The following is a 23,175-nucleotide window of genomic DNA, read 5'->3' on the forward strand; positions in this document are numbered from 1 at the left end:
TCAGCCTATTATTCCCACCTCTCAGGGTAGCTAAAATGTCAGGGAAGTGATCAATGAGCGCTGCTTTCTTCTATTCCAGAACAGTTCCAGGTGCTCAGTACTGGCCCATGAGTGACAGCAGGGCCAGCGGGAGACAGTGCCTGGGGAGAGGGAGGCAGGCACTGAGGGTAACTGGGGGAACAGAGTACCGGGCTGGAGGCCAGCCCAGGAGAGGGTGGGGCTCACCAGCTAGCCAGATGGGCAGGTGACCCTGCTGTAGGGCTCCTGACCCCCCATGGGCTCATGCAGCCCTGGCACCTGCCTATTGTGTAGAGAAAGGGAGGTAGGCCCAAGGAGTAGTGAGTGGGAACCCAGTGTCAATGAGCCTGGGGGTGTGGCTTCCCTGGACTCGGGTGAGACGGGTGGGGGAAGCCCTGCAGGACAACCTCTCTCCCACCTCCTCACCAGCTGAAGTGGATGGGCCATCCACCGGCCTGCAAGGGGATGGGAAGCACAGGTTGCTCCAGCCCTTCCCCACACAGCCTGACTGTGTGACCTTGGGCAAGTCACAGAACTTCTCTGGCCCTCAGGGTCTTCTGCTTCTGCTCCACCAATTGGTCAGGATAGTTTGCAAACACAGTGAGACTGAATTTCTGAGGAAGAACCTCGCAAAACCATAAAGTGAGGGTGGAGGCCAGAGTCCTCAGCCAGGAGGCCCGGATTCTGGTCCAACAACTGTCCCCACAGGTTGAGTCACCTTACACAGGTCCTTGCTATCATTGGGCCTCTTCTGTTCAAGAGGCTGGGGGTGAAGCCAAGGCACTGTTCTATCACCTTCCCCTAGAATTTCACAAGTAGGGTCACTCTGGACTCAGGAGGGGAAGGGAGAGGAGAGGGTCAAGGTCAGGTCAAAGTTTAGCTGGGTCAGTGCCCATTCTACCATCTCTCTGGGCTGGCTGGGGGAACAGCGCCACCTGCTGTGTGGAGGCGCAGGTGCAACAGCAAGCTGCCTGCTGGCCCTGAAAGCTGCTCCCCAGGCCTGGCTGTTCCAGAGCCCTGGAGCCCTCGGGTGGGACCGGCCAGCTATTTTGCACCCTCCTAAAGAAGCACTCAGCAAAGGTTTCCAGTGGCCCTTGCATTTCAGTGTTACCCTGCTGGGGGGTTTTAGTGGAGTCCTTCCCCCTCTGCTCTAGTTCCGTCTTGGGGTTAAGGGGTGGGAACCATCAGACCAGCCCAGGACCCCACATGCTAGCTCTGTGGTCTTGGGAAGCTTACTTACCCTCTCTGCGCCCCAGACCCCCTCAGGAAGGAGAAGGGCTGACGAGTCCCATCTTTCAAGGCCCTGATGAGGTCCTGAACATGGATGCCCTGGGTCATCTTTCACATGAGCAGAGCTCAACAAGGGACTGCCCCCCCCATTCGTGTGGGGCTTTGAGGGTCTTCTGGTCCCTCACTGTGACTCGAAGTGTGGTCCTAGATCAGGGCTTGACAGCAGTGAGAGCCAGTCTCAAGGTCCCTACCCACCACTGACATCAGCAGGAAGCCCCCCAGCCCATCCCCACCTGCCAGGAAGAGAAGTTACTCAAGGCAGCCAGCACGTTCCTACATCCAGTTTATACACAGCTCTATACAATATACAGAAACCTTTATATACAGATATATTTATAGAATAGGCTATATTAATTAGTCTCTCCTTTTTACAGCAATATTAGTTTGGATCTTTCATACAGTAAGTACAAAAAGTCATAGGGGAATGGCACGTACAGTGCCTGAGTGTCTGTGCGGCCCAGCTGCTCACCACCGATTGCATATAGAGGTCACCCAGGCCCCTTAGGAGAACAGACCAGCTCACGGCTGGGGAAGTTTGTGCTGCAGTCTGGGGGATAGAGTGGGCGTGGGTCTGAGCCTTGCTGGGCTGAGGGGGGTGGCTCAGACTCCCCCAAGTGTGGTGTGGGGAAGGAGAGGGGTGGGTAAGCCTATCATCAGGAGTGTGGCGGGCAGGGGGTGGGTTTGGGATGGGCTGACCCTGGGGCATCCAGGGCTGAGTCCGAGCCTGCCTCAGCCCCAAGTCTGTAACCCTGGGTGGCTGCAGCCCTGGCGGTGGGGAGTCTGTCCCTGATGGCTCAGTTCTGGGCGTGGGTGGGTACCACACCCCCTTAGAGGTGCCAGGGCCCACCCTGGCAGAAGAGGAATTAAAAGGCCAGACACTGAGTCTCTCCCTATAATTGGCTGAGGTGCTTGTTGGAACCTTACTCTGATTTATGATTTTTTTTTTTTTAACTCTGAGAGCCACTGATTCCATCTTCTGCTGGGCCCAGGCTCTGCCAGCAGCAGGCCCCTCAGCAGGGGCGTCCTAGAGTCTCGTGAGGGGTGGGTGTCAGAGAGGGAGGCCCAGACCCCAGGTCTCTGCCTCCATCTGTCAGGGCGGGCAGGGGTCCCAGAGCAGCATCCAAGCCAGTCCCAGCTGTGTGGGACAGGGATGGGGGTGGTCAGGACAGGCCAAGACACCAGTGTTCATGAGATTGGGGGGCACCCCGGAGAAGCCGTGGAGGGGCCAGCATGTGGGAGTATGCCTCCGAGGAGACGAAGGCACAAGCGGGCAGTTAGTGCCTGAGCACACACGTTTTCCAAACCCGGGGTCAGAGCCACAAGTAGGAGAAGGGGGATGGCGATGTCTGAAACTGAGCTCATCCTATGGCCCCCTGTGCACAGGCCCCCATCCTAGTTTATTTTCTTGGTGGGCTGGGGAGGGGTAGCAAGCAGGCAGGGCAGGTGGGGTGCAGTGGGTGGATGCCCCCAGCAGCCCCTTCCTCAGGAGTGGCGCACACTCATGCACATGCACAGACATGCCCCACACATGCACAACCTTCTACCCACAGCTTCTGGGGACAGGCCACTCTCCAACTCCCCTTACCCCCCCCCCCAAACTAGCAGGGAAGGAACCCCCCTCAAGCAGGGGCTGTGGAGGCTTCCGGCTAAACCGGGAAAGCCCCAGAGACTCTGGCCCTCCTGCTCCCCCTTTGGCCAAGTCCCACAACTCCCCACTCTTGGCCCCATTTCCTGCCAACAGGACCTCAAGGGTGGGAGGGAAGAAAGCCCTACCACCAGGAGAGAGCTCAGGCCAGTGAGGAGGAGCTGAGGCATGTGTGGTTTTAGATCCCAGGGCCTGAGGCTGCTTGGGTGCGGGAAGAGGGGTGATATAAAGGGGTTACATGGGGCCCTCAGAGGAAGGGGGATTTGGGTGCCCTCCTTCTTCCCAGGGCACTCACTCTGCAGCCAGGAGTGGTCACACCTGTGCCTTCCACCCTTTGAGTGGCCAGGACCCCTGGAGGATAGAAGGCAAGCTAGGAAGTAACAGGCAGATGGGGCAAGCCAGGGTGCCCAGGACCTGCTGCCAGGAGGATCGACATGACGGGCACCAAGCAGAGGAGGGGTAGTCTTGACCTCACCCTCCTCCAGGCCCCGTGGCTGCCTTGGGCTCTGTGCAGTCAGGCTGCTTCCCCTCCCTGCTCAAAACACAGGAAGAGGCTGGGATGAGGGGGTAGCAGGAGGGGGCTTGCAAGCCCAGGATACATCCTGAGCCCAGCCCAGCAGCATCTGTAAACATACACAGCACTGCGGGCCACCTTGGTGTGGGGTTATCCCAGGGGGCTGGCCAGCAGGCACCAGATCTAGGAGAGGTGGCCAGGGCAGATGCCAGCCTGGGCCACAAATGTGAAGATGTGGGGAGAGGGCTGCTCTCCATCTCGGCCCTGTGAGAGCAGCAGAGGGCAGTGATGGGGAGTCAGCATGCCCATTGGCCATCCTGTGGAGTAGTCAGGCTGAGGGGCCAGTGCTGCCCTGCCCACTTGGCAGGCTGCCCCAGGCTTCTCCCTGCTTCACCTTCTCCCCAATCTGGAGGACCTAGATCCGGGCCACCTGGTGGTCCTAAGCTGAGGTAGGGATGCGGACCCCCAGCTCAGTAGCAGTGCCCCATGCCTGAGGCTAAACTGGCTCCTAGGGGCCTCTCCACAAAGCAGCCTGGCCCTGGGGGCAGCCACCAGGAGCCTGAGGGGCCACCTGCTCTGGCCTGGGCCTCGGCCGGCAGCCACTCCTGGGGTGCTAGCGTGCTGAGATAACCAGGTCATCTGGCTTGGCGGGGCTGGGCCCGTGGCCGGTGGGGGTGGAAGTCCGGATCTTGTCCACTGCCAGGCACTCCTGGCTGCTGAGACCTGTGGGTGTCAGGTCCATGAGCTCACCCGAGGAGCTGAGTGGGAAGGAGGGAGAGAGTGAGATGCCCGAGGAGGGGTCAGCTGAGCCAGCGAAGAGCCTCGGGGGCTTGGGCACCAGGTTGGGCTCAAACTGGGCACGGAGCAGGATCTCTTGCTGGCTGGGGGACTTGGGGCCCTCAGCATAGTCGCTGGTGGGGCTCTCGGGCACCACCATGCAGTAGAGGTCCTGCAAGGAACTGCTCTTACTGTCTAGGTTGAAGAGGCTGTCGATGAACTCGGCGAACTCTAGCACCTGAGGGCTGGGCGAGTCCCCCAGGCGCCCGTTGTGCAGTGCCAGCTCTCCCCCGGGGGCCACCCCACCGCCCCCGCCCCCCTCCTCCTCCTGGTCATTGGCCACCACGCTGGGGGGCCGCTGGGGGGTGACGCCGCCGCTGCCCAGGGCTGCCTCCAGGGGTTGCGTGTCCTGTGAGTGCTTGGACAGGCTGTCGGCCGCCAGCAGCTCCGTGCGCGAGCTCAGGGACGGGTTCTCCTCAGGGATGGTGGGGTCGATGTAGAAGAGGTGGCCCTCGTCGCGCTCCAGCACAGCATGGAGGCTAGGTGAGCCGCGGATGCTGCGGAAGCCTGAGGAGCGGCGGGAGTCGAAGCTGTACAGGGACTCTGTGTCTGACAGGCTCTCCATGGTGGCCAGGGGTGCCCGCCGGGCCTGCAGCTCCGCTGCCAGCCGCTCCTGGGTAGACAGTAGCAGCAGCTCCACGGGGTCCTGGCGGGTCACTGCTGCCGCCACCACTGGGGACAGCAGCCGCCCCTCCGAAAAGCCCTCCAGGCTCATCTCAGACTGGGACTTGCTCCTATGGGGGGTGGGGAGGAGGTGTGTGAGCGGAGGGAGACTCAGGAAAGGCAGAGACACAGGCCCCCCTCCCCCTCCTGGGCTGCAGGGAGCTTGGGGATGGGAGGAGGGGAGAGTTAACTTAGCGGTCATTCAAGAGTGTTGGGCAGAGACCCTTATTTTTAAAAAGCAACTGGCAAGAACCCAGGACAGAAGGCAAAAGGGCTGATGCTGTGGGTGGGGGCACTGAAGGCCTAAGGAGCCTGGAGCCCAGAGACAGCGGCTGCCCCAGGTCACTCAGGAGGTGATGGGGGAGGGGAGAGGGGAATGGGAGTGACCACTGCCCAGAGCTGCCCCCACTGGTTCTCTCAGGGCCAGCACCCCTTGGTGCCTCTCTGGGGGCTGAGCTGGCTTTCTTCCTCACACTGCAGTCCCTCCCACCTGGGCCATGGGTTAGAACCCCCGCTGGAAGAACAGGGAAATGGGAAGTGTGTGTGGGGAGGAATGCAACAATTACTGCCGGTGCACACTGGTTCCCTCCTGTGGGCATGCGCTGGAAATGCACAAACGGCAAGGAGAGATGTCCAGGTGTCCCCACCAAGAGCCTGGATCTGGCGACCACCCTTTGGAGCAGTCTCCTGGCCAAATCTGTGACCTGGGCTGGAAGGGCCCCAGAGAAGTAGGAAGATTCCCACCCCCCAAGAGCCACCCTTTAAGAGATAACCCCAGTAAGAGTGTGTGTGAATAGGGAATGTGTGTGGGTCTGGGAGCAAGGGCGCATGGCTCTGTGTCATGTGTAGTGTGCAAACCAGGCGTCGGTATGTCAGGTGGCCCAAATATGTGTCTGTGTGGCTCCGTGTGGGTACAGGTGCACTCCTGCACTCCAGTGCATGGCCGCCATCCTAGCATGGCGTGTGTGTGTCTCAGCCTCTGACTTGCTGGATGTCCTACCCAGGAGCATGCCTGCGTGGGGCTCTCTGCGCTGAGAGCTACCGTTTATGAACACATATGTATGTGCATGTGTAAGTGTCACTACAAATACACATGTGTGTGTGTATATAAGCACACGGGCATCCACCTGTTTGGGGTTACATGGCCATGAGGGAACCTATGTGCTTGTGGTTCCAGGTCTGTGCATCCCTAGAAGGCCACTATCCCACGTGGGCTTCAGTGAAGGCAAGCTGTGGGCAATGGGAGCAGACCCGGCGATTGCAAGCAGAGGGGCACCGTCAAGTCCTCCTGCACAGGAGTGCAGAGCTATGCGAACACCAGTGGGGCTAGCACGTGCATGTATATGTGTACAAAGAGCATTCAAGCTTGGAACACACAGGGTGGGGCTGTGCAACAGGGCTCACCTGACGCTGCTATTTCGGTGGTCTGTGGTGGGAAGCTCCAGGGCTAGGCCGGTGGGCAAGGGAGGCCCTGTTGGCAGCGGCTGCTGTTGGAAGATGAGCTCAGGAGTCAGGTCCACCTCAGTGGGGCTCACCATGACCTTAGCAGCAGAAAGCAGGGCTGTCTTCCCCTTGTTGTAGTTCTCCAGCACCTGGGGACAGGTCGGGCAAGCTGGTGGTGGTGGTGGAGGGGTGACAATCACATGTGGGGGCAGGGCAACAGGCCAGACTCGCATGTGGTGGGCTGAGCCCCATGCCTGCTGTGGAGCCCAGGTCCCTGCTCCACCAGGAAGGCCTGCGACTGGCCCTGTAATCATGCCTGGCCCACAGATGGGCCGAGTTGGCCTTCTTCCCTACAGCCAGGCTTTCTGCAGCCAGGTGATGTCTGTGGATGCCCCTGCTTGGCTGTGCATCTGTCAAGGGCCAGGTCTCCCAGACAGACCCCTCCCCACCGTGGGGCCCACCTGGTGGTATGGACAGCAGGGGTGTGGGGACCAGAACACAAGTTCTGACCATTTCCCGGAGCGTCCGCACCCTTGCCTGTCACACGTGGATGGAGGTCCGGCCAGCAGAGCGCTGCAGGGTTCTAATGAGGCGTCAGTGCCCAGGCTGCCCAGGGGCTCACCTTGTTGAGCCCCTCCATGACCACATAGGGGAGGTGCTCATGCAGCATGGCCGGCGAGATGATCACTTCATTGAAGGCCTTGTTGTCGCCCCAGATGGCGAAGTATGTGGGCTCCTCCTGCTCACAGCAGCTGGAGGGCAGAGGGACCGGAGGGAAGCTGAGGGTGGGTGGTCCCTGGGCTCCCTGCTCCTGCCTCACCCTGAGCCCTTACCCCTACCCCCACGGGAGCCAGGAACTTTTTTTTTTTAAGATTTTATTTATTTATTAGTGAGAGACCCATAGAGATAGAGATAGAGATAGAGATAGAGATAGAGAGAGAGAGAGAGAGAGAGAGAGGCAGAGACACAGGCAGAGGGAGAAGCAGGCTCCATACAGGGAGCCCGATGTGGGACTCGATCTGGGGTCTTCAGGATCACGCCCTCAGCTGAAGGTGGCGCTAAACCGCTGAGCCACCTGGGCTGCCCAGGAACATTTATGTCAAATGAGCCTCAGCCATAGTCCCTACACACCCTACACCTGCCTGTGCCTGGGAGAGGCCCGGCCCACAAGCCTTCTGTCACTGGGCCAGAGGGTCCAAGCCCCACCCTCTGAAAGAGTATGAAGTGGGAGAGGCCTATGTACTACTGGCCCACATCTCTCTCCTACCACCCTCCCCCCACCCCCGCTGCCAACTAATCCCAGAGGGGATGCCAAGTGACCACTGAGGTCTCAGGGTGACCCCTCCAGGGCATCTGCTTTGAAATGGACCATAAGTGGGGACACCAGGGAAGGCCTGACATTGGGGACAAAGGCTGGGGCTGTCAAGAGAAGAGCCTGGGGTCCTGCTCTGGACTGGTCTTTTATTTCATTTCCAGGCCCAAAGGAGACACCCCCGTCCCCGCGTCCTAGGCCATCATCTCCCAGCCTCTGCCCCCAGTCCCAGGGAGAGACAAAGCAGGACAACAGCCCCATCCCCTACACCCCAGCTGCCCAGGATCGCATGCAGCACCTACCAGCACTGCTCTGCTGGGTGGTTATGGACCACGTGAATGATGCGGCCGGGTGGGTAGAGAGGGGTGCTGGCTGACAGGGCGATGGTCAGGTCGCTGGGGTGGGTCCAGAGCCGTGTACTAGAGAGGGTGGCCACCTCAACCTCCTCGGGCAGCTCCGACTTGGGGATACATTTGGTGGCCCCCACAATAATTCGCCACTGTGCAGGGCAAGGTGGGGAGATGAGGACAGAGCTGAGCAGGGCTGGCTGGGTGGGCAGTGGCAGAAGGGTCCTCAGAAGGGGGTTCGGAGGTAACAGGTGGGAGCTGGGATGGCTGTGGGACATGGGAAGAACAGTGCCCCCTGAAGAGGCACTGGCTAAGGCATATGGTGGCCATGATGGCTGAAAAGATGCCAAGGACAGGTGACATGACAGTGTTGAATTTTAGGGCTAGAACAGGGCTGGAAGACCAGTCAAGGCCTTATCTGGAGGATGGGGAAACAGCCCAGCAAAGGGAAAGGATTTGTTCTAGGTCATTTCGCTGGAGACAGAGCAGAGCCCGAAGTTTAGTCCAGCTGTACCTATGAGGCCTGGCCACGTCTGGGTTGGCTCCCAGCCCCCTGGCCTCCTGGGCCTGACGAGCGCACAGGCCTGGGGCTGATAGGAGCAGTTCTACCTTCCGGAACCAGATTCCTGCAGGCAGGCCTGGCCCCCTAAGGCTTTGTTGCCCTGCCCGCCCTGCCAACTGGTGCCTGGCCCGTGGCCCTGCCTGCTGGAAGGTCATGGGCACCAAGACTAGGAATAGTCCAAACTGGGCAGAGATGACGGTTAATGGGGCAGGGCCCAGCCTGGGGCTCACAGAGGACACGCTGGTCCAAGTTAGTCCCTTCCCGCCTGCCTTGGGGCCCCTGGCCACAGAACCCTTGCCTGCCTGGCACACTGAGGTCAGCTTGCCACAGGAAGAGGCCCCTGTGTCCTCGGAGACCTGATAAGGGTTGAGGCATGGCTGAGCCTCTCCTTAGCCACAGTGGAACATCACAACAAACTGCACCCAGACCCCCTCCAGTGGGAGCATCCAGGCTTGTGGAGTCTGGGGAACTGCAGTGGGCTCAGCAGAGGACTTGCTGTCATAAGCTTGAAGCACCGAGCCTCGGGCCTGCTTTTCCCTGACTTTAGGCAGCTCTAGGTGATGGGGCCAAGACTCAGGAGCCCTTGGTCCCAGTCCTGACAGTGTGTGTGAGTAAAAGCAAGTCCCTTGCCCACTCTGGGCCTCGGTTTCCCCCTCTGTACAAGGACAGGTCGGTGGGGGAGGTGAGATGAACCTGGAGGTGTTGGGAATTTGATGGCTTGGGGTTCCTGGGACACCAGCCACACCCAGCCTGGCCTCTCATGGCTGGGCCCTCTTGTGCTTTGTGCCAAGGGATAGGCAAGGCATGAGACAGATGAGGTGCCCAAGGCCCAGCATGCCCAAGCAGGACAGAGGGGCAGGGGCTCACTTTGGGCTTGGTGCTTCGCTGGAGGACGTCCAGGAGCTGTCTGCGGAAGCCTTCCAGCTGGGAGAGGCCGATCCTGGGGAAGGAAGCAAGCTGGGTATCAACCTGGCCCAGCCAGGGACCAGGAGAGGTATGGGGCGTGGGGGCAGAGGGGCAGGCACACGGCAGCCATAGAATCGAGAAGACCATGCCACCAGGGTCACAGGGTAGGAGGGGCGGGTAGGGGTGAGTCTGCAGCTTAGCAGGACCTAGCCAGGGAAGGGAGGTCAAGCAGGGTGGGGCCACCTGTCCTCTTGCTCTGGAGGCTCTGGGATCCCCCTGGGAGATGGGAATCCGAGGAAGAGGCCCTGAGGAAGGAGGAACAGCTGGCCAGGACATGGTGTGAGGGAGCCACTTGTGACTTGCGACTCGCCTGGGGACAAGATCTTTGCCCAGAACCACAGCCGTCACAAATTCCTTGGAGTACTCCATGGCGTCCTCACTGCAAAGGAAGCCAGGGGGTGCTCAGGCAGGGGTGGTGACGGGGCCCTGCTCCAGCACTCCTGTAGTGAGTGTTTTGATTCAAGGCCCTCTGGGGAGCTCACAGCTGCCAGGCTGGGCTGCCTGTTCCCTGTTGCACCTTTCCTACCAGTGAGGTTTTACTGGGTGTAGATCTGGAGTCAGCCTGGCATTTGACAGAGCACCCCTCCCTCCACTTACCAGGTCATTCCCAGGCCCCCAGACCAGAAGCCAGACTGCCCAGGCCAGCTCCCAAGTCTTTTGCCCCTCCTGTTACCCAAGCCAACTCTCAGGCCCCAGGCTACTCACCTCAGCAGGCCCCCTGGCGGGGAGTACGCAAAGCACTTGAGGGTAGGATACTGGGGGCGCAGCAAGAAGGAGAGGATAGCAGCGGTGCCTGCACCCAGGGAGTGGCCCACCACAATCAGGCCGTAGTGTTTGGTTCCTCGGCCCTGAAAACCAAGAGAAGGCTGAGAGCCCTGCCTCGCTGAGTGGAGGGCTGACAGCAGTCAGGTTCTTTCCAGAGTCCTGACACTGTGCTGTGTGGCTGCCGGGGCAGAGGGAGAGCCAACCTAGACTCACAGGAGTAACTTCTTGGGGAGACCCTTCTAACAGACTCCTACTCATCCTTCCAAATCTTGTTCAGAGGATCACCCTGGAGAAGCACTTTCAGATTTTCCAGGAGAGGCTCGCAGCATCTACACTGGTGGAAGACCTTCACGTATGGCGATTACGCTTCACTGTGATAAATGTACACTCTAGGGAGAGTTTCTTCTATTACAATCATTTGCTCGCATGCCCCAATTTCTGTGCCCCAACAACCAGACTGGGGCCTCCTGAGGCCAGGGACTACTTGGCTTTGGGAAGGGCAGTTGGCAGCACCTTGGGGATTGCCTGCCCAGGGAGCAGGTGGTGGGTAGGATCCAAATTGCCCCCACCAAACCAACACCCTTCCTGTGGGTTCTGTAATTACTTTTCTTTGTTGCCTGCTAGGTATTTTGAAGCCCCTGGCCAGAACCATTTTTGTTCCAGTTCTGGCATGGAGTAGGTGCTCATAACCAGGTGGGGCTGGACAGGGGAGCCCAAGGAATGCTTGTACAAAAGAGGAAGGGGTCAGAGGGGGTGGGGGAAGCTCCACCTTGTAGGCACCCTGCCCCCCAGTGTTGCCTTACGGGAGGCAGAGCTGGCATGGCCAGGGCTCCCTGGCAGGGAAAATGCCTCACCAGGTCTCGCCCAAAGGCCTGGGACAGGACCATCTCCTGCTCCAGCTTCTTCTTGATGTACTCAGCCGAGAGGACCATTCCCTGGGCGTCAGGGGGAGGGCAGAGGGAGGGAGAGAGAGAGTCTTAAGCAGATTCTGTGCTGAGCGAGGAGACTGACACAGGGCTGGGTCTCATGACCCTTAGCTCATGACCTGAGCCGAAACCAAGAATCAGACGCTTCAATGAATGCGCCACCAGGTGCCCTGGGAGGGAGGTCTTTTAGAGACCAGCAAAACCAGCGACTGGAGACTCACCAATCCTGTCCCAACTGTTTCCCCTTTGGCCCTCCTAACAACCTGGCTGTGGGGGCTGGTGGACACTTTACCACATCATTTCCATTTCACAGGTGATAAAGCTGAGGCTCAAAAGAGTTGTGTGTGTAGCATAAGTCAGTCTCTTCCCAGCTGCCTCTTCAGGCTCCTCTGGGACAGGATCTGGGCTGGGCAGGACTGGGGGGGGGGGGCACAGTGGACCTTCTAGATGAATCCAGACTCCTCTGATCCATCTCTCCCGGGGGAACCCCCATCCCAACAACAGGATGGGTCTGAGTGCTGGCAGGGGAGGAGAGAAGGCAAGGGGCTTCAGGGGCTCAGAAGGAGGAGTACCTTGTGTCCCAGCCAGGTCCCATGGTGCCCCTCCACAGGGAGGCGCTCGGCATCACCAGTCAGGTCTGTCAAGGCATCCTTGTGGAGAGAGGACAGGTGAGGGGTGCCGTGAGGAGGACAGAAAGGGAGAGGCACACCCCTTGGGCACTGGGAGGGGTGGGCTGGGAGCCATGGGCAGCATACCTTTGGGGAAAGGGTTCCCCGGATACTGATCACCACCTTCTTCTTGTCATGGTCCACTGCCACATAGAAGGGGGTCTCATAGACCTAGGATGAGGGTGGCTTGTGAGCCAAATGGCCCTGGGATGGGGCCAGGCTTGGGCAGTGACCTAAGCAGGTCTCCTGGCCAAGGAATCCCTCCCCACCTGGCACACAGCCGACCCTGAATTCTCAGCCCCCCTCCCACCTGATGGCTGCTGTCCTGCCTGCAGAGTCTACAGAGACCGCACCCCCCCCCCCCCCAGTGCTTCACTGCTTAGTCCCTCCATCCCATCCCCTAGAAGGCTGGGCTGAGAAGCCCTGGGGCTGGGTGTAGGGTCCGGGATCACTTCCTAGCCCCAGAGAGGGAGCAGGCCAGGCTGTGGGGAAGGGAGGGGGGCCAGGCCCCAGCCCCACCTGCCCCTGTGGCCACAGAGGACAAAGGCTGGGGAGGACGTGTGGCCCCTCACCGCATCATGGCAGGAGGTGTATACTATGTCCACCGCAGTCATGTTCTCATCCAGGAAATGACGCCGGATGGCAATGGCATTGCAGCCACAGCAGTTGTCCTCCTCGATGGTGACTCCTGGGGCAAAGCGGGGCCGCGCGGGACACAGGCAGCACCTGGCAAGGGGTGGCAGGGGGCTCAGAGGCCCCGGGGGCAACTGTCCCCACCAGCCTCTCTCGAACCTCCCTCGAGGAGTCCCACAGTCCTCACTCTACTTGGCCTCCTGGCAGCAGGGGACCTGGTGGGCCTCTCCCTCTCCCCACCTCACCCCTGGATTGCTCTTCCTTCACTGGTGGCCTCCCCGGCTCATCCCTGGCCACAGTGACACTGTCTCTGGCATTAAGCACCGCCTCTGAGCTACAGAACCACCTGCACTGCTCCCAGCCTCCAGATACCCCCATGTCATCTTTCCAGGTCCCAGTCCCCACCAGCCCCCCGCCCCCCGCATGCTCCCTGAGCCCTCCATGCCTGGCTGCTCATTGCCTAGCCCTGTACTTGGAGCTGGCTTCAGGTTCTCGTCCCACCTCCCATCCCACAGCCTGTCACCAGCTCATTCTGCCTTCAAATTCAGAACAGACTCCAACCACTTTCCCTCATGCCCACCCCTTCCACCATTATCTCTGCCTTGGAGTGCTGTGGTGACCTCCTGGCTGGTCTCCCTCATCTACTCTTGCCCTCAGCATTCTCTTTCTCTCTCTTTTTTAAGATTTTATTTATTTATTTATTCATGAGGGACACAAAGAAAGAGGCAGATAGAGAGAGAAGCAGGCTCCTTGCAGGGAGCCTGATGTGGGACTCGATCCCAGGACCAGGATCATGCCCTGAGCTGAAGGCAGATGTTCAGCCACTGAGCCACCCAGGTGTCCTGCCCTTGACATTCTCAATTGGCAGCTGGAGTCACCCTCTGAGATGAAAGTCAAGCCATGTCACTTCACTCAAAACCCGACAGTGATGCCCTTCTCAACCATTGTAAAAGCTGGAGTCCTTGCAAGGGGCAATGGCACTTCTCCCTCTGGCCCCAGTGCTCTGGCTCACTGACCCCGACTTCCCTCCAGCCACATTGGCTCTCCTACCAGCCCTTGGATGCCTCGGCCAGACTGCATGGCAGGACTTCTCCCTTCCTTTGGGCCTCTGCCCAAACGTTGTAGTGAGGTCCACCTGGATACCTTCTCTAGCACAGCCAGCACCCTGCCAGAGTTCCCCAGCCTGACAACACACCCGGCTTGTTTTTCCCCAAAGCGTCCATGGTTCCTACCGGCTATGTGTCCTTGTCTGTGTACTGTCCATACCTCCCCACCAGGCAATGGCTCCACGGGACAGGGTTTGCTCTGCTTGGTTTATAGCTATAGCCCCAGCCCCAGGCACATAGTAGGTATCCTCCAAATGAACAGCTGAGCATTGGAGGGGGCACCCTGCTGGGGTGCAGCTGCTCTTCAGGCCACCAGGGGGAGTCAGCACCCAGCAGATCGGGCCCTGGAGCCAGAGCAAGAGGCCTTGCAGGCCGCTGTCTTGAGAGGACAGCGGAGATTTTTATTAAGAATCCTGAGTTTTGGTGATGCTGAGAACTTTGTCCTCACCCAAGCAGTACCTAAGGGACTGTTACATACTCCCCAAAAAAGAGAGGCCTCACTGAGAAAACTCCAGCCCCTGGAAGCTACCGGGCCTGGGGTGGGTGACCACTTCAACACACACTGATGGTGCTCCCACAGACTTGGGCCAAGTGGGGGCTGGCCTAGGTCTGGGAGCAACTCCTTTTCTCAGGCAGCTGCCTCCTCTCCCCAGCCTCAGTTGGTATGTGGCCACCACTGGTGTCTTCAGGGACAGACACCAGGACTTGAGGATGGTCTTCTTTCTCCTCAAAGCCCTGAGAAGCTGACGGACAGCAGCATCCCTCCTGTCTGCAGATCACCTTGAGTGCCCAGCTTACCAGCCATTCCCTGGCTTCTGAAATACCACACAGGCCGGCGGGACAGACACTGCCTGCATAGATGTTGTCCCCACCGTCCCAGTGGTAACGGAGCAGGGCCTATCAGAGCCCAGGTCTCCAGACTCCTGGTCTGGTGTTCACTTTGAGAAGCTCCTCAGCAGTGGCAGGGATGCCCAAGGACACTGGGAGGAATGCCAGCTGTGGAAAGGCATGGGGAGGGTGGTCCACTCACTCTGTGAGTCACTGGGGGATGGGAAGAACAATGTCCCAAGAGCCACCCAGCTCTCCACAGAAATGAAGAGCACTGCAGGAAGGGTGTGGCTGCCCCAATGGCAGCAGGGGTGTCACAGATGGGGTGCCACCCTTTCTAGACCAGGAAGCCAGGGAGCCTTCCTTCTGTCTGGGCTGGGCTGGGCTGAGAGTGGAGACGCCAAGCCCAGTTCCCCTCCTGGAACTGTGCCCTTCTCTGGCCCACTTAGGAAAGCAGAGGGTCCACCCGGCCCCCAGAGATGGGGCTTGTGGGCAGGTCTGGGGCAGGTGCCTTGCCAATTTCCTGTGAAGAGCTTCAAAGTCTTTCACTAAAGGGCCTTCTCGATGCCCTCTAGAGGCCTCCATGGACTGGGAAAGGCAGAGCACAGGTCAGGAACAGCAGAAAGAAGGATGTAGGTAGAGGGGAGTGGCTGAGTGGGGCCGATAGGGACAGGAGGGAACTAGCAGAGCCAGAGGCTGGGTGACTCTCATGGAATCCTCTTAAAACAACTCCAGGAGGTATGTATTGCCAGCCCCATTTTACAGATCAAGAAACTGAGCCTTGCAGAGGTAGGGTGACTTGCCCAAGGTGGTAAGTGACAAAATCTGGATTCAAGCCAAATACTGTGTGATCCCAAAGCCTGAGCTCTTCCCCACCTAAGGAGAATGCAGAACTAGAAAGGTCGAGGCCCAGAGGTGGAGGGGAAGAGAAGCAATGCAGGCCTCAGACCACAGGGGAGGTGGGGGCAGGCACAGTCTGTCTAGGGAGACTCTCACACAGGCTGGCCCAGCCTCAGGACCTCTGCTCCTCTACACATGCTGGCCAGCTGGAAGGATGGGACAGGGGTACTCACGAGCAGGACCGTGCCAGCTGACAGAGGCCACAGGCAGGCTTCCGCATCAGGTACATGGGCCACCCATAAGCGGCCAGGGCAAAGAGCATGTAGTAGCAGACCTCTTTATAGCGGAGCATCTCTTGCTGGAAGAAAGGAGGCAAAGGCGGTCACCTCTTGCCCTTCCTGCCTACGGCCTGTAGGCCGAAAGGCTCCCCTGGGTGGAGGAGGGAGTGGCCCTTCTAGCCTCCCCAAGGACTGCAGGCCTGACCCTGCTCCTGCTTTGGAGGAAGGGCTGCTCCTCCAGATGATAATTGCATTTCCCTAATTATCTCCATGCAACCAGAGCACGAAGCCTCCTGGGACCTGTACTGATGCTCCAACCTCAGAATTAATGATTTGGGGACAGAAAAACACTCGGAGCACTGGATCAATTTCCTTGCCTGTTTTCTAGAGAAGGGGTGAGTGGTAATCACCCCTCCTCCACAATCAAGCCTGGCAAGGGAAGTTTAGCCTTGAGAGGCCCTGGGCCCTCCAGCTGGGGGATATCTGACCCTGTAGACACTGGGTGATGGGATAAGTCATCAACCCTATCTCAGCCTGCAGGTTCTTTGTCTGCAAAGCTGGGGAGATTCATTTGGTTCCCCAGGGACATCTGGAGCAGACTGGGATCTCTGCCGAGAAAGGCGCCAGTTTGAAACCCAGTGTCTGAGGCCGTTGGCTCCTGTCATCAGCCCAAAGGAGGCAGGAGGCACAGGTGTCCTGGGCGTGCCAGGCACTGGAGGGCTCCTGCACTTAGGGGGGATTAGTCACCTTGTAAAAGTTAAAACAGGTGATTAGTCATCTTCTGAAGTGCAATAAGTAGCACCTTAATAAGGGCCCAGAGGGCTGGAAGCTTCCCCAGGCCAGCTCTGTCTGCTCTTTAGGAACAAGCTGGAGAAGGCAATTATCCTCCCTGCAGGTCGGAGCTGCTCCGGCTGGAGGGTGGGGTGCTGGCCCATCTGCCCAAGTGGCAGGCAGGGACTCCAGCACCTCAGGGCTCTGAGGCCCGCCTCCGGCCCCTCCCCCTTCAGGTGGGGAGAGAGCCCAGGGTGACCCACGAGAGCTGGACTGGGCCATCTGCAGCGGGGGTACACACACCTGCCTTGGGTGGTGGGAACAGGCAGAGACTGGAGGCTTTTCTAGGAGATTTGGATGCAAGGGAGGAATCCTTCCTATTAAGTCCCGATGGAGATAGTAGACTCAGAATGGCTCAGGTCCTCCCCACTAGAGCTCTGGGTGGAAGGTGTGCCCAGCACCATGACCCATGCAGGAATGGGCTCAGAGGGGATGGAGGACTTGCTCAAGGTCACAGTGACGGTGGCGGAGCTGATGCATCCCTGAATCAGTTTGCTCCTAAGGCCGCTGGCCAGTCTCAGCCCAGGCCACACAGTGCCCTCCCTGGGCCAGAAGACCGGCCCCACCTTTCTGTGGGAAACACTGGGTTTCTAGTACAGATGCCTGAGAAGAGGTTCCATTGCTCAGACGAGCTCGAAGCCAATGAGTTATGTCATGCTGCCCTTTAGGATGACAGCAGCAGCAACCCTATAAGCTGCTCACCCCTTTGAGGCACTTTAGAGTCTCAAGGGGCCAGAACCAAACATGCTGAATGTGGGGAAGCCAATTCCAGGGCTCTGACCATGGAAGCCACGTGATGGGGGCAGTCCTCAGGGGGAAGGGGTGTGAACTGAGGAGACAGGCTCCATGGAGAGCTGCAGGAGGCTTCACGGAGGAGCAGATGTAGCCTGCACTGTCAGGGGATTGGGCAGGTGTTCTCCTCAGGCCACCCCAGCACAGGGAGAGGGGCCCCGGGCTGTTTTGACTAACCGAGTTCTTGAGGTCGAGATACTTGGTGTTTCTGGTCACTGGCATCCCAGACAGGAAGGTCAAAATGTCGTTGTTCGCCTGTAAAACCATGCGTGGAGGTGGCTGCTCCGGGTCCAGGTGCGTGGCTGGGAAAGGTGCTCCAGGCCCCCCAGGCTCTGCCTGCTTCCCAAGGGCCTGAACACCCAAAGGAGGGTGTGGTTTCTAGTTCTTCCCAAATCTGAGGTCTCCTCACATTTCCAGTTGCTCCCCTTCCACCATAAGCATCAATTCCCCCCCTCCCCTGCTTCTGGGGCATTTCTGACCAGGCTGAAGGTCACATGGTTTGTAGGGCATGCCAGGAGACCTCAGCTAGGATTGGGGTGTTGGGGTGGGGGTGGAGGCAGGTGCAGAAGGGCGAAGCACTGAGCATCATTCAGGAGGGCCCTGTGGTTAGAAGCTTCCTGTGACTGGCCCAGCAGAGGGAAGTCACTCAAGCCAAGGCCAGGAGTGGTTGCTGAGGGGATGAGCCGGGGAGAGAGGAAGGGGAGCTGACATCAGGGGGCAACCTGAGGGACCCTGAGGAGCAGGAGCAGTGGCAGCAGGGCAGTGGGGAGAGGCCTGGAGGAGGGTGGGTGCTCACCTCGTCCAGCACGGCATTGCGCTTGGCCCGCTGCCGCTGCCGGAGCAGCACCAGGCCTGCGATGATGTCGGATGGCACGATGTCAAGATCTCGGAAAAACTCGGCAAAGAGGTAGGCGATTTCTGAGTAGGCGTCCTGTGAGGTCCGGGGCGGGGGGGGGGGGGGGTGTGGCGGGATGGGGGGGTGGGAAGCAGGGACAGAGGAGCGGAAAGAGGGTGAGAGATGGGGCGTGAATCCCTCCATACTGGGGGTCTGCCGTGGGCCCAGTGCCAGTTTGCCCCTGGCACCTGCACGGCACAAGCCAGGCCCAACCCCACATGGCCTTCCACAGCCGTAACCCCGAGGGCCCTAGCCTGGGCTCCTGGGCTCCTGGCCTCCGCAGACCTGGCCAGAGCTGTCTGGGACAGCCACCAACCTTGTCCGTCCTCCACCTCCCAGCCCTCTTCTGTCCTCAGAGCTCCTACAGCACTCACCATCACTTCCTACCACGCACAGATGCCAACGTGAGCCATTTCCTGTTCTTTCCCAAGCCACTAGGAATCAAGGCCTGCTCGGCCTGGCTTGTTTCTCCTCCGCCTTTCTCTCTAGCAGAGAAGCTGAAACTGAGCTCCTGGCTGCTGCCTCCCCACGCTGAGTTTCTTCCCACCTCCCACTGGCTGTGACCTTAAAAGGCCTCCTGAGGGCTGAGCCTCCAGGTGTCAGGCCCTCTCCCCCAGCTCCCCATAGCTACAGGCTCAGGGACCCTCATGATGTAACTGGAAGAGGCTGTGAAGCTGGGTCAGTGGCCCCTCTGGCTTCCCCATAAGCCTGGTCCTCGGGCCAGCCTGAGCCCAGGGCAGGATGCAGGAGGCACACAGGCAGAGGCAGCCAGGCCCGTCCATGTGCTCAGCATCCTTCCCACCTGAGTCCAAGTGCAAGTCTGGAGCCTCTTCCCTAACCTGTCAGGGGAGGCTGTGATGGGAGTAAACTCATGGCAAGTGGTTCTCTTGCTGGGTTTCGCTCTTGAGTGCCTGGCACTTGTAAGAGAAGAAAAATCAGGGGTTGCAAACTCAAAGGCCTAATGAGGCCAAATGGAGCTAGCTACTACTCACTCCGGCTGACTGCCCCACAAGGGGCCCACACTGCCAGATCCGGAAAAATGAATCTGTATATGAATGCCCTGATTCTTCATGCTGGCACTCAATTCAAATTTTAAGCAACACAGCACAGAGTGATCAAAACATGCCCTGGGCTGGACCTGATCCCCAGACCAGTGTTTGACAGGACCCAGATCCTGGGCCATCCCTCCCCACAATGTCCTGCCTTTTCTCCAAGCTCTACTAACATCAGCCTTAACTCTGCCATGTGCCCTGGAGGGGGGATGTATCCCCCTAGACGCCCCCTCTCCACCCACCAGGGAGCCTTCAGGGAGAGGGGGGATTTCTTATACCTGATTACTCACTCTAGAGATCACCAGGGGCTGCTGATGGGAAGGAGCCACTCAGGCTTCTGATGGCTTCATGGAGGGCACTTGCTGTCTTGGCTTAGAGGAGTTGTCTCTTGACCTCCCTGGCTCTGCCACTAACTAGCTGTGGGACTCTGAGCAAGTCAACCACCTCTCTGGGCTTAGCTGTCTGATCTGCAAAACGAGGGGCAGGTGAAGGTAGGGACTAGGTGGTCTCTAAGGGCCCTGCCAGCACCAGTGGCTCTGCCTCAAGGACCCCAAGGGCCCTACCTCCCCTCCAGGAGCCACCCTTGGCTGAGCCTGTCTTCCTTTGGAGAACCTGGCACCCTTTGGGCCCTTCTGGCTCCTCCTCTGAGCACCAGGTATGAAGTGCCAGCTGTGTGTGTCTGGGGCTCAGCACCTGACAGCTGCGACAGATCTTCCAGAGGCATTTGCAGCTGGTGACACACTGCTTTGCTTTGCATATGGGTCACCCTGATTGTTTAGTATCTGCTCTCCTAAACTAGGCTCTAGGTTCCCAGGGGGTGGATGAAAAGTCTTGGCACTTGTCTGTCCCCCTGCCAAAGCAAGGGATTGGCTGTTTCACATGCTGGAGGGAGTCGGTCAGTGGATAACAGGTTGTCACCTTGCTCCTGCTTAAAACCCAGTACCCTTCTAGTAGCCCTGCCCACCCCCGCCCCCAGCTCTGCCAAGGAGTGAGGGCTCCTAAGTGGCTGACAGCAGGATGTGAGCCTGGGGATGTGACTTACTGACTGGGAGTCCTTCGTCCGAGTACAGCAGAGGAACACTTTGAGCCGGCGTGACCAGCTGGTGGCCTGACCCTCCTCTAAGCGGTGCCTGCAAATGGAGAGAGAGTTGGTATGTGTGAGGTCAGAGGGTGGGACCAGAAGAGCCATGCCCTAGATGTGATGGGAACAGGGCAGCCTGTTCCCAGGATCACACCAATGGTGCCCCAGCAGAGGGTCTAGGAGAAAACAGGCCTGGGCCTGGCCAAAGCTGGGTGGCCGGTGAGCAGGTGACACGTCAGCCAGCATGGCACTCCCTGAGGGGACCCCTGTTGGCCTAGGATGGCACACGGTCAGCCATGCTCCCAACCTTTGGTGGACTGAACACCTGCATTCCCTGGGGGCTTCAGAGGTGGTAGCCCAAATCGGGGGCTGCCCTGTGGTGCAGGTGTCCAAAGGCTTAACCCAAGCCCTGGGATACCCCAGCAGGGTACTGGGCCTCTCGGCCAGTTCACTGGAGCAGAGCTGTTGGACAGGCATGCTCTCCTTGAAAGGATTTCAGATACCTAATCCTTTCTGTATCCGGGAAAAGTTTAAGAGGCACAGGGGGCTCTGCCATCTTCCAACTCCTTGGATCTGTGACATCAGAGGGGACAAGGCCGCCTCTGGGGGCCCCTTTCACCTGCATGGCTGGTGCCTGTCCATTCCTGCACTCCAGCCCCAATGTGTCTAGCTGCTCTGACAGGGAGTCAGGTGTCCAAGAGTCTGCACCCAAAGGCAGAGCAGCTGGCCAATTCTCCACAGAAGCCCTTCCCATGCTGGGTGCCCAGAAGCCCATGTGTTTTGAGCATAAGTTTAAGAAACCCAACATTAAATACTTAAGTTTCCAGATTGAACAAGAAGAGGCTGGTTTGCTTTTGGGCATGTGCCCTCTCCTCCCTCCAGTCCCTTCAGATGCTGATGCTTGGTGGTCAGTAGGGGAAGGCACGGGTGGCCCAGAATGCCTGCAAGGCACTTAGTATCCGTCAGGAGTGAGAGGCCAGGCCCTCGTTCCCAAGCCTGTTGCCGTCTTTCTGCAGCTAAGGGCTGCTTCACACAGCCCTGGTTCCATAAGGCAGTGGGCCCTAAGAACAGGGAAGGCCACAGAGTTTCTAGGGCTAGAGGAGGGGTTAGGAAACGGTAGGAGGGTACAAGGGAATTTCTGCTTCTGCAATCTACCAGCTCTAAGGAATTCGGGCAGCCTTACATCATAAACCAACATCCCACCTGCCAAGAGCTTGATGAAGGAAAAACTTGCTGGCAAGCCGGCATCCCAGAGCATCACACTCTTTAACCCTTCCTGATCGAATGGACTTTTAAACTTTTGGAGAGTATTTCCTGCTAGGCCTCTCGGGCTGATGGAAGTGCTGAATGTGCACTTTCCTGCACCACCTCTTCCTTACACCCACCAGGAGGCAGATGGAGCCAGTGACAGGTTTGGCCTGATGCATCAGTTAGGCTACAGAGAACACAGGCAGAGAGATACTGAAGCTGGACAGCAAGCTCGTGGACCCAGCACCCCTCTTCCCTGGGGCTCACTAAAGCAAAGGCATGGCAGACACCCCTGCAAAGATCATGGTCAAGGCTCCCAGGAAGTAAAGCTGGGAGGAACCCATCTCCCAAACCCTACCAGATTTCACTGGAAGGAGAGAGGGGCCAGGACTTAAGCAGCTTTCTGACTTCCAGATGATAAAATAACCTGTCGGTGTGGCACGATGAGGCTTGTGCATGTCCCCAAACCTGGAAGAGGACGAAGGGTGGGCAGGCAGGCTTAAAAATGTCCTTGTTAGAAAAACTATTGGTTTCAGAGCCAAGGGAAGACCAGTTGAGACCAGCCTGAGAGGTGATCACCCTCACCAGGCCTCAGACTAGGCTGTCCTCCCAACCCCTGCAGAGAGCTGAAGAAAACACAACAGGTGGGAGCTGTGAGCTCTGAGGCCTCTTAGCCTCACAGGGCCTGAAACCATAGGAAAACTTTCTTATTAAAATGACAGCCCCCCAACTGCAAAGGCATTGGCTTCCCTGGGCCCCAAAGGCAATTACCCAGAGTCAGGGAGGGGAGATTTTTTGTCCCAGGGCCCCAGGAGCCCAGAAACCAGGTCAGGTGGGGGCGTATGCTCAGAATGAGCAAAATGGGATGAATACTGATGGCCTGCTCCACCGGGAGGGAAAATGAGCTCTGGGGCCTTGGCTCCAAGATCTGGTATTTTGGGCTGGGAGGTGGCCAGCCCAGGAGCGGGTATGGCTCTGGCTGCAATGCCAAGCTGACGTGGAGGCCCTGAGGGGAGCTGAAGCAGAGCCGCAGGAGGGTGGGGTGAACAGAGTTCCCACTGGGCCCTGGCTGAGGGCCCTGGACTGCCCTGCCCTGGAGATGGAGGGCCAGGTCTGCACCCAACATCTGTGGAGCTTGGACCCTTCATCAGTAGAAGAGTCTCTTGAGGGCACCAGGGTCAGCAAAAAGATCCAATGGATTGATGGTGGGAAAGGGCTCATGACAGGACCTAAGTCATAGTAGAAACTCAATTAACAAGAGTCACCATGCCCCCCCTGGAAGCACTCCCCCCCCCAGTCTTTTTCTTTCACTAAACAAGAATTACTGTGACCCTGTAAGTCTCATTTTCTTTACCATGGCACAGTGTTCTCCTTTCTTCAAAACACTGTGCAAAACCTAGCCTGTCCAGGAAGCCTTCCTTGATTAATCTTCTCCAGCCCCCTTAATCCTAGAGGCAGCCTAGCCTAGTGGTTAGAAGCAAGCATCCTAAAGCCAGACAGCCCGGGCTTAAGCCTAGCCCTATTGTATACCAGCTGTGTCACTCAGGCAAGTCACATAATGTCTCCATGTCCCAGCTCTGTCTGTATCATGGGGATGATGCTGACAGCCTCATCCTAGAACTGCTGTCACTTAGT

General features: G+C 58.5%; 1 protein-coding gene across 4 annotated transcripts in view; it reads right to left on the minus strand.

Annotated features, from left to right (window-relative positions):
- Positions 1-1,574: 1,574 nt before the first annotated feature.
- Positions 1,575-23,175, minus strand: part of DAGLA (diacylglycerol lipase alpha) — a 61,568-nt gene continuing 39,967 nt past the window's right edge. For all 4 annotated transcript variants that reach the window (XM_055313214.1, XM_055313222.1, XM_055313204.1 and 1 more), the window contains 15 exons: positions 20,254-20,341; positions 18,061-18,195; positions 17,442-17,519; positions 15,597-15,721; positions 12,529-12,682; positions 12,044-12,127; positions 11,861-11,938; positions 11,217-11,297; positions 10,303-10,445; positions 9,908-9,976; positions 9,499-9,571; positions 8,025-8,221; positions 7,033-7,162; positions 6,372-6,559; positions 1,575-5,038 (listed from right to left, as the gene is read on the minus strand). In XM_055313214.1, the coding sequence (XP_055169189.1) occupies positions 4,081-5,038; positions 6,372-6,559; positions 7,033-7,162; positions 8,025-8,221; positions 9,499-9,571; positions 9,908-9,976; positions 10,303-10,445; positions 11,217-11,297; positions 11,861-11,938; positions 12,044-12,127; positions 12,529-12,682; positions 15,597-15,721; positions 17,442-17,519; positions 18,061-18,195; positions 20,254-20,341 (2,581 nt within the window). In that variant the 3' untranslated portion in view covers positions 1,575-4,080. The remainder of the gene's footprint in view (positions 5,039-6,371; positions 6,560-7,032; positions 7,163-8,024; positions 8,222-9,498; positions 9,572-9,907; positions 9,977-10,302; positions 10,446-11,216; positions 11,298-11,860; positions 11,939-12,043; positions 12,128-12,528; positions 12,683-15,596; positions 15,722-17,441; positions 17,520-18,060; positions 18,196-20,253; positions 20,342-23,175) is intronic.

Source organism: Nyctereutes procyonoides, unplaced genomic scaffold, assembly GCF_905146905.1.
Source record: "Nyctereutes procyonoides isolate TBG_1078 unplaced genomic scaffold, NYPRO_anot_genome, whole genome shotgun sequence".
In the NCBI taxonomy this organism is placed as follows: domain Eukaryota; kingdom Metazoa; phylum Chordata; class Mammalia; order Carnivora; family Canidae; genus Nyctereutes; species Nyctereutes procyonoides.